Source organism: Octodon degus, unplaced genomic scaffold, assembly GCF_000260255.1.
Source record: "Octodon degus isolate 3935 unplaced genomic scaffold, OctDeg1.0 scaffold00006, whole genome shotgun sequence".
Lineage (NCBI taxonomy): Eukaryota > Metazoa > Chordata > Mammalia > Rodentia > Octodontidae > Octodon > Octodon degus.
In genome coordinates, this window is record NW_004524582.1 from 20,194,479 (window position 1) to 20,205,212 (window position 10,734).

General features: G+C 47.8%; 1 protein-coding gene across 1 annotated transcript in view; it reads left to right on the forward strand.

The window, feature by feature from the left end:
* Positions 1-1,895: 1,895 nt before the first annotated feature.
* Qdpr (quinoid dihydropteridine reductase) overlaps positions 1,896-10,734 on the forward strand; it is a 24,094-nt gene continuing 15,255 nt past the window's right edge. The window contains exons 1-3 of the mRNA XM_004624547.2: positions 1,896-2,060; positions 4,836-4,928; positions 9,733-9,829. Coding sequence (XP_004624604.1) covers positions 1,956-2,060; positions 4,836-4,928; positions 9,733-9,829 — 295 coding nt within the window. The 5' untranslated portion in view covers positions 1,896-1,955. The remainder of the gene's footprint in view (positions 2,061-4,835; positions 4,929-9,732; positions 9,830-10,734) is intronic.

Below are 10,734 nucleotides of genomic sequence, written 5' to 3' on the forward strand. Positions count from 1 at the left end.
TTTTTGAGACAGGGTCTTGCTAAGTCATTACATTGCTCAGCCTGGGCCCAAACGCCTCCTGCCTCAGCCTCACAGAGTGCTCGGATTGCGGGCACGTGACACCACACTTAGCTCCATGCCTTAGCTCTCTAGTTCATCATGGATGTTTGTCTGTAGGAAAGTGAATGAGCGCACAGAGTTTGCTTAGCACAGGGCTAGGCATGTGGAGGGCACTGAATAAATCCAGTCTGCTGGCAATTCCACTTCTGATAATGGAGCTTCCAACCCCTTCCGTGTCATCTGAAATGAACCAGAAAAGCGTGCTAGTGGGTAGGGGTAACACTGCTGGGATGTTCATCTCTTCTAAAAGTGAAGATCTGAGAGAAAAGCATTACTGTAATCCAGCATGGCAACTATATCTAAAAGTGTGCCTTCATTAAGCATAATTATTTTATGTTTTGATATATTTGTTGGCCTGTTAGTGTAGCTGTTAATCTGTGTTTATGATAATTCACTTAATAAAGACATAAAGCTGGGCAAAAATGAAAACAATAAAAATGGAGGTGGAGGGGAAGTGAAACGAGATAGTTTATGTGCATGCTCCAATTCCCCACCATGAAACTAATCTTTATGGACTGCACACAGTACATTATGAACTAATAAAAGTTTTAAAAATTAAAATTATAAAGCATTAAATAAAATATACTAACGGTTTCAAAATCTAAGAAAAAAACAAAAGTGAAGCTCTATCTTTTCTAGCAGGTCTAATAAAGGTGCCGCAGGCTGTGTCCTGCTGGCTAAAGACATATGTCTTATGTGGCCCAAGTGTTACCTATAGCTCAGTAGGAGGCACCGTGTGGGTGGGAGGTGCACAATGATGTTTAGGACAGGGTCCTGTTGGCAATAAGGTTATGCAAGTGTCAGCACGCTGATTCTCAGACAAAGGTGATTTTTGTCCCTCAGGGGAATTTGGCAATATTTTCAGATATTTTTGGTTGTTTGTGATATTGGGGGGGGGGAGAGGCCTGCTACTGGCACCTTGTGGGTAGAGGCCAGGAATGCTGTAAATATCCTACCATGTGCAGGACAGTCCCTGTCACAACTGCCTGGTCAGCAAGGGTCAGTAGTGCTGCAGTTGAGCAACCCTATGTTAGGACCTGTGGCTGGGAATGGGCAGCGTCATCTGGTTTGGTCTCAGAAGTGGATCTTGGCTATTCTTGGCAAGTGAGGGCTTACCTGTCAGGAGGGCACAAAAGTCCAACCACAGCAAGGCTAAACCTGAGTGCCTACCAGGCCAAAGCTAGTGGTGTCTTACGTCTTAATACGTTTTAGGAGTCGTAATAATTCTCCATGGTGGAATTTGTTTTAAGGACATTAATTTATTTAATATAAACATTTAAAATATATAGCAGTGCATGACCAATTTTGTATTATTGTGGCAATTTTTTTATTTTAAACTATGTCCCCCCAAATCTAACTCTGCCCCACCGGGTAAATGAAAGAGGCCTGTAACTCTAAATCTCTAAGAAGTGTGGTGAATTCTGACATGGAGAAGTGATAAGAACACTAATATTAATGGTGATTGCCCAGGATCGATCGAGTTGCCATCACTTAGGCATCCAACCGTCTCAGTGCCCTCGCTGTCCGAAAAGCCTAGGGTTATACGCTAGTCCCATCTTTCTAGCGAGGAAACAGGCCTGGTGCAGTTAGGGAAGTTGCTTAGGGCACACAGCTAGTAAACACTGGTTCCAGGAACGTCTTCATCCTTACAGGAAAAAAGTACACCAGGTAACCAGTCCTGCAGGCGCAGGAGCTAAAGGACTACGCAGCACTGCGCACGCGCGCTCTCCTCCCTCGGCCCCGCCCCGCCCCGCCCCGCGAGCAGGGTGCGCAGCCCTGATTGGTCCGTGCGCCGGGGGCGGGGCGGGCTGAGCGCAGCTGGGTCTGCAGGCGCGGCGGGTGGGACGGGCAGCAGCATGGCGGCGACGGCGGCGGCGGGCGAGGCGCGCCGGGTGCTGGTGTACGGCGGCAGGGGCGCGCTGGGCTCGCGATGCGTGCAGGCCTTCCGGGCCCGCAACTGGGTACGCAGCGGGGCCGCGGGGTCGCCGCCTGGAGAGTCAGGCGTGGGGACTGCGGCCAGCAGCCGCGGGGGCGAGCTGGAGGGCGTGGGGGCCTGCGCGTGCGTGCACGGTCTCGCCGGGTGGCGGCCTACTTCAGGCCGGGAAAGTTGGGCTGCACGCTGGGGCGAATCCCAGAGTGGGAGGAAGAGGAACGGGGCGACAGGATGGGAGGAGAGAACTAGGACTCCTCAAGAATAAGGCTGCCTGTTCCGGCCTAGTAGCCCCATAAATGGATTTCTTAGAGCCCTCCAACATCGCTTTCCCCCAAAGTAAAGTAGGATTTAAATGAGGTAGTCGGTGTCGTTGGAGGCGCGTTCATCACACGCGGCAAACCCGCTCCAGTGCTAGCTGCTGATGTTGCTGTTGAGGTCCTTTCTTTGGCCCTGCTGGACCTCTCAGTTGGAAGGCCCAGCCCTGTGGCTGCTTGCAGGTTCTTTGCAAAGAATTTTTCATCTGCTTCGCATAGTCAGGTGCCCACTCAAAGGGCAGCCCATAAGGGCAGGTCTGATGGGAAGCCCGGGACTCTTGACCCCAGCCCTAGCTGTCATTCGCTCAAAGTCCTCGTCCTGGAGTCCTTGGCACCTTCCTGGGAACTTTGGGCTGCCGTGGTAGCCTGGGTAAGGGGCCAGAAAGAGGGCCCCAGGGTTTTATTCTTGCTTAGAATCTGGTACAGGAATGTGCTTCTAGAGGATGCCAAACACACCATCCTTCCTCTCACCAGCCTGCTCAGAAGTAGTGAGGGTTTCCCAGGTCTCCAGGGGTGGATGGGGGCCACAGCCTTGCAGGAGCGGTGTGCATCCGAGCTCCACAGACTCCTAATTTTATTTAATCTTGTTTAGGACCATAGTAACACGTATCCTGTTATGTTAGTTTCCGCGCTTACAGATGCAAAGGTTGTGCTTCATCCTGGTGGGGCACCTCCATTTACCGTTGCCATGGGGAGAGCCTGGCAATCAGATTTACCTCTAGCTCTTTGTCCCCCTTCCCCTTTCCTTCTTGGCACCGATGGAGTGCTGGGTGGAGACCTTTTGGTCTTGGCATTCCCCGTGGCTCCCTGTGTCCAAGAAATGGGAGTTGTTGAGTGATAGGACCACAGGTTGAGGAGGCGGTGTTGCCCGTGGGACCTGCAGGTGGAAGGCGCTGAGGCTTTCTGGGTGAGGACCTGTGCAGGAGACAGCAGCCTCCATTTCACTGAATTCTTATGCTGACCCTGTTAAACATTAACAACCTTTTGTTCCTGGGTACAGACCTGGTGGGGAGCTCGTGGAGGACAAAGCCCTGATCTGGTAGACCCTAGCATTCAAACCCGGAGCTCTCCTATTCCCCAACCCAAAGCTCATCCCTCCATGTTACAGGGCAGGAGTCCTCTAAATGCTGGTCTTCCCTTGTGGAATTGGTCAGCCATCTGTAAAGCCCAAGAACTAAGCAGGTGATTCCAAAATTATTTTTTATTTTTGTGATTCTGGCGATTGGTCCCAGTCTTTGTGCTGAGCTACATCGTTTTATGTTTTAAATTTTCAGACAGGGTCTTGCTAAGTCCCTAATTTGTCTAGGCTAGACTTGAACAGTTAGTCTTCCTGCCTCAGCCTCTCAGAGTGCTGGGATTACAAGCATGAGCCACCATAGCCAGCTGGGATTTACATTTAATGTTTCAGAAGTTGTGTGTGTGTGTGTGCCCCTGCGTGCACTTGTTTGTGTGTATGTGTTTTCTGGTACTGGTGATCTAACTCAGAACATTGACCATGTTTGGCAAGGTTCTACTGCTGAGGTTCACTCTGAGCCTTATAATAATAATACTTTGTGACATGGAAATTTCAGGAAATTCTTCTTTTGTCATCCGAAGATTTACTGGATTGCAGCTTCTTCTTGTCCCTGTGGTCTGTACCCCTACTCTCCTGCTGTGGTAGCAGGGTTGAGTGCTTGCCCTTAGGGCCAGCAAAGCCTTAAGTAATTATTCTTGACTTTTTCTGGAGATTTGCTGACTCCTGATGTCTCTGGAGGTGCAGTTTGTCCTTGAGAGGAGGAAGGGTGGTGTTTGGAGGTGGGATGGGCTGGGAAGAGGTGCAGGTAGGCCCCAGAGAGGGGTGCCTGAAAGGAGAGGGAGGGATCCATTGCCACTTCTTTCTCTGCTGAGTTTTCATTTGCTTGTGGAGCATCCCTAAACCCAAACTCCAAAGTGTTCTCCAATCCAAAACTTTCTGGCAGTTCCCTTGCTCTCTCAGCTGGGAGATGTCACACCAGGAACGTTTGTTGCATGCACAAAAAAAAATAATCTTATTAAAATGGTGTCTAACATTGCCTTTAGGCCATAGACCGTCATAGATGAAGCAAGTGAATTTCTAGCTTAGATTTGGGTCTCATTCCCAAAACATCTCATTTGACTCAAATATTCTAAAACAGAAAGAAAACAAAAAGCAGAATCTGCACTTCTGATCCCAAGGTTTTTTTGGGTAAAGAATACTCCAGTTTTGAGTCCCTGACTTGTATTACCCCTGCCCCTCAAGTTTTGGATGTGCCTTTTTTGTTTTTTTGCTTTTTTGAGATTGGATGTTGCTCTGAAGCTCAGGCTGGCCTTGAGCTCACCCTGTAGCTCAGGCTGGTCTTGAACTCGCAATGATCCTCCAGCCTCAGCCTGAGGTTACATGTGTGTGCCACCACACCGGGCCGGGTTGTGGCTGTCTTAAGGGTTAGCGTCTTACTGTGTCTGGACCCAAATGACACTGTCTTTCATTGCAGTGGGTTGCCAGCATCGACGTGGTGGAGAATGAGGAGGCCAGCGCCAGCGTTGTTGTTAAGATGACAGACTCCTTTACTGAGCAAGCTGACCAGGTGATTGCAGAAAGGCCCTCCGACCACTGCAGCAGGGGAGCCTGGGGAGGGCTGTCCGTGGGTGAAACCTGCTTTTCATTTTCCAGTTGTTATTTCTGTGATTATGAAGGTCATCTGCTCTCATGGAGGGAAATTTGGAAAAAACTATTGTTTAGAGAGTAACGACAAGGAAAACATCTAAATGTTTAGTACAAAAGCAGTTTTTTCCCCAAGTGTTCTGATGGAAGGTTGGTTGAGTTCTTGGTGTGCAGCACACAGGCTTGGATGGCTGATTGTGTTCTTTTTCTTACTCTCCTTAATATGTTCCTAATGTTTGCTAGATTTAATTGATACGGTTGGCCGTAACGAGTTTAACGGTAAAGTTGATATGGCCTCCTTAGCTGCTGAGCACCAGTCTAAGTGCTTTCTTTAGATTAATTCATTTAGTCTGTGTGACATCCTCAAAGCAAACTTTGTAATATTCATTTCCTTTTAATATTAAAGGGACTGAGACACAGAATGACCCTGGTGTTTGCCCAAGATCACGCAGGTAGGAGGTACTATAGCTAGGATTTGAACATTTGATGGCTGAACTCTTAACTGCTACACTGAGTTGCCGCAAAGGAAATGCTGTTGTGGGAACATGGTAGTGACAGCTACAACTAAACAGAAGGGCAGAGTCTGGGTGCAGCCCTTCTGGATGTGGGTCTCTACAGTCAGTGTGGTGTCTCCTGTTAACTGCAGGCTCCGATGGCCATGTGAGTGGGTGTGGCATGCACTACAAGAGTGAGTTGTCTCAGTTATTATAAATTTAGTTTTAAAAGTCTCTTTCTCCCTCCCACTACTCTGTCCCAGTGATGAATTTCTAGAAAGACATCATGATATACTCAGTGTTGGGCTTTAAAGCTCCACAAGATGAAACTTCATCCTGAAACCTGTAAAATGGGCCCCCTGAGGAGGCAGTTCAACTAAGGACAGGAGATAAAAAGTACAAAAGGTATTAAATCTCTAGAAGATGATTGGTCAGAAAGCAAAATTTAAGAGAAAGGAACTTAAAGTAGCCTTATGTAAATTTTATTGTAAGAGTTAAACAGATGTGAAAAGAAAAAGTCAAATAGATGCAGAGCTGCTGCTGGCTCCGTGCGTCCCTACCAAGTAGAAATACTGGGTCAAGCATGGGTTCCGTGCACAGCCCGGACGGCAGCAGGCATCTGGCCTCTGACAGCAGGACGTGGCCTCAGAGAGAAGGGCACCTTGGGGCTGTAGGAGGAAGGTCAGCAAAGGAGACATCAGCGCTGGATGGAAACCAAGGGAGATAGGGACTCGCCTTAAAAGGGTGCGGTGTGTGGGAGAAGGGAGACTGGTTCTCACTGGCCCCGGAGTCTTAAGGAGCTATGGAGGAGTTCCCAGGGCATTCTGGAGAGACAGTCATAGGCGCTGGTCCTTCCTGCCAGACGTTCTTCTAGTAAATTACGATAAGAGAGATATAACTGTACTTCCAATACTTTGCAATTTCAGGCAGTAGAGAGATCATTAAAATAAACCCTCCTGGGGCTAGGGAGATGGCTCATTAGAATAAGCACTTCCCTGGTGAGTGCAAGGGTCTGAGTTCAATCCCCGGTTCTGCCAAAAAATAAAATAAAATAAAATAAAATAAAATAAAATAAAATAAAATGAATCGTATTAGATTCTTTACCAACATTTTGCCATTTACTGCCTTATTTTCTTACAATCTTTCTCTTGCATCTTCTTTTGAGTTTCATTTAATGCAGTTTTATTTGTTTATTTATTTATTTGATACATAGACTCATTACGCAGTTTGGACTTGTAGTGATCCTCCTGTCTCGGCTTCCCCAGCTCTGGGATTATATGGTGTGCACCACCATGCCTGGGTTCAGGGCCTGCACAGTGTTGTGCCCAGGGTCCTGGAGCCATCGTGGCATGGGGATCGAACTCAGGTCCTTGCTCTTACCAGGCAGATGCTTAGACTGCTGAGCTATTTCCCCAGCCCACTGCCATTTTCTTTTCTTTTATTTATTGTTTCCCTTCAGCTGGTTTTAGGAAGTTTGTATTTGGTTTTAGAAACAGTGTTATTAAGTTGTTACAGAATGGCAAGTCCCAGATGTATACACAAGAGCTAATCCAGCTATCTTGATGCAAATGGATTCCTCATCGCCTCCCTGGACTAGGCAGTGGTCCGTACCTCATGGGGTGACTGGTAGCCCCCCAAAGCCATGTCAGTCGCAGTTTGGTTGGTGAAATACAGCAGAGGTGGAGAAGAATTTAAGATCCTTTGGGGACATCCAACAGCACAGGAATTACAATACGGGGTGAAGGCTGTAAGCACTGGGGAAGGGGTCAAGCCTTACTTGCATTTTATCTTTTTCTTCAGAATGTTCCCGTTTATTAGACATTTAAAAAAAAAAAAGTATTCCTAGGAATTTAAAGAAAAAGGAGTGGTTTGCTCATGCCAGTAAAGAGGAAAGAATTTCGCATTTTTGATATCAGAAACAATGGAAATAAGTACATGCATGGATGTAAATGCTCCAGGATAGATAGTGCTGTTCTGAGCAGCGGGAAATTCTTTAACAGCGACAGCAAGAACACAGCTGTAAAGAACATGGCAGTTGACAAACCTTAGGTGAACTGATTCCTACTTGGGGCAAAACCCTTTACAGGAAGGACCCAAGTGAAACACCAGAGTAAGAGCTTACTTAGTACAGAGGTTGCTGCCAGCTGCAGCTAAGTATGAGGGAGCCACAGTGACACCCACGAGGACTGCCTCCTGAAAGGGCTATAGAGCTGTGTGGGGACTGTGTGGCTCCCACAGGGGCACCAACTAGGAAGCCCGTGGTGCCTGCTGCTCTGCTTCCTGCATACCGTGGTGTGCACAGACTCCACTGACAAGGGCTGTGTGACCCTCGCTGCTATGGTACATGATTGCAGGGCATCCTGTCTGCTCTGTGGGCCCCTGTGTCTTGTCCAGTGGTCACTGGTGGAGAGTAGGGCCCACATGGCGCAGCATCCGGGACAGCTCTGTTTCCTCAGATGCAGGAGATCTGCAAACCTTCTTCCAGCTAGAGGCAACTCCCATTCTCAGCAGTGTGTGTCAGATTGTCAAAGCTAACAAGCCCATTCTCATCCTGAGCTCAGCTGGCCAACCCCAAGCCCCAGCTGTGCCTGAGCCTTGCCAGCTGGTGTGAGTCTTCAGCGTCTCCTTGGGGAGGAGGCAGGGAGGCATGAACAGCATGGCCGGCTCAAGGCTTTCTTTTCCAAAGACTGCCTGGAGTTGGTTCATGCCCAAGATGGTCCCAGAAATACACCTGAAGAGCCAGGATGTCCTGTGCTGCAACCTGCTCCCATCCCGTATATTGGTGCACAGGCCATTCTGATGCCGTGGAAGCCTTGTGTCAGAATGCGAGTGATGAGCCTGTCTCGATAACTAATGATTCCTGAGTGGGCTGCTCTTGGAGAGCACAGTAGATAGCTAAGAAATCATTTTGTTGTTTGAAATCCAGATGTGTTGAATCAGTAGTTGCCTGGGCAACAGGTACACTGGCAAGCAGACCAGGCACTTGGCAAAGCATGGAATGGACATGTTACTTGGAGAAAGACCTTTGATGGCGTTTTGATGGATCTGCCTCAAATGCTCAGTGTGACAGCTGACAAAACTTGATATTATGCATCCACATATTTATCTTTATTCTCCTAGCCTTTTTGGCATTAGAGCATAACATCTGTAGGCCATTCAGGAAAATCGTGTATAGGACATAGGAATAAGGAGAATAACGAACTGGAAAATGATGACACTTCCACTCACCTCTTGTCTCGCTTCTCTCTAAGAGATCCAGCTCCTCACGTCTGGCTTTGGAGGAGATTTAGGCTTTGGTCAGCCCGGGCGGTGCCATCTTCATAGCAAGGGATGGGAGACAGAAAAGAGCAAGGGATTTGGGGGTGGAGTTGATCCTTGTCTTAGTTTTCTCTCCTTGCTGGGACAAAATACCAGATACCCCAAATTAAGGAAGGAAAGGCTTACTTAGTGCACAGTGAGTAGAGGTTTCAGTCCATGATCAGCTGACTCCAAAGCAGGGTGGCCTGGCAGAGAGGGAAGTTTGCAAAAGCAACAGAAGCCCAAAGAGGAGCAAGTCTCTTCTTCCCTCACTGTGCAGGTAGGCTACCTGCCCTGGGGCTGAGGTAGCTTTCACCTCACCTCCTTGGCCTCTTCTGGAGGCTCAGGGTGTTTACAAAGTGGAAAGGCTGCCCGCTGCTGAGTCACTTAGTTAAACTTCTGTACTTCTGGAGTTGACACAATAGATCAATCATTACAACATCCTGAACCTTAAACAGCTGCCCTAGGGCATGTCCCCTACACCTCAGGATGGGCTGAGCTACTTATTTAGGCTTCAAAACTTCTTGGTTTGACACAGTGTATCAACCATCACAGTCTTCTCAGGTTATGATTCATTTGCAAAGAAAGTTTGGAAAGGAATGCACTATAATGTTAGCTGAGGGTCATGCAGTTCTAGGTAACTATAAAAACCTTTCTTCCCTAACTGACTTTTTTTTCAGGAGGTACTTAGGTTTCCTCTTTTTGCAGTATTCTTAAGGAGCTTCTAATTTGCTTTATGAAAATCACATCAAAATGCAGTTGGGCTTCACTCCCAAAATGCTCTTTGGAGGTGAGTCCTTGCAATAATTTCCTGTGTTAGTTGACAGATGCTGTAAACTGGCTTCAGAGAACAGGAAAAGAAGCCAAGGCCCCTGTCAGGTGCCAGCCTATGTCCTTTTTATTTCATTTATGCATTTTTTATTCCTCATGTCCCAGGTGACCGCCGAGGTTGGAAGACTCCTGGGTGAAGAGAAGGTGGATGCGATTCTTTGCGTGGCTGGAGGCTGGGCCGGGGGCAATGCCAAGTCCAAGTGTGAGTGCTTTGCTAAGTTTTTCATTCATTCTGCTCTGCTCTCTTGCTGCTGTGGTGTAGATCGGGTATAGACTAGGTGCCAGGCAAGGGCTGTTTTTTTTTTTGAATGTTTCCCAGAGTTTTTATAGTAACTCTGTTTTGGCTGGTATGTCAGAATACTTGAGACTCAGGGATTCATATAAGGAGTATAGATTTATCTCCTGTAGTTCTGGAGGCTGGGAAGTTCCCAGTGGAGGTTTGGGCCTGTGGGCAGTGTTCTTGCTGTTTAATCCTTTGGCAAAGGACAGAAGGGCAAGAGAGGCTGGGAGACCTGGGGCAGGAGAGGGCTGAACTTACCCTTTGATCAGTAATCTCCTGTATTGATGGCCGTCCCTGAGGGCAGAAGCCTCCTGATGCCATCACCTTGTGAACATCCGGCTTCTGAGCCTTGCCACACAGGAACTAAACTTCCGACGTATGAATTTGGTCCCATAGTACACTGCGAGGCAGTGTCTGACGACTTTCGCAGATGAAGGAAAACCTTCCCAAAGAGAGGCTGAGGAGCCCGGGCCGTTGAATTTGAAGTTTCAGTCATACAGAACAGTTGAAAAAACATTCAGTGACACTTTTATGTAACCTCTATCTGAGCTAGTAACAGTGGCATTTGCCATACCTGCACACTCTGGCCTTCTAACAGTCTGGGGATAGGATATCGCACAAAGTTCTAGTGTGTTGTGGACATGCATAATGCCTGTGACAGTTACTGGTGGCTAGGCGTCACTTGTGGAACTGAGCTACAGCTGTTTCCTTGAAATCCACCCTGTAGACTCAGGTGGAATCATGACCCATAGGGTGGAAGAGAAGTCCATTTGTAGAGTGTGCTGATGAAAATATTCTGCTGCTGAAAACAAAAGAATAACTGAAAG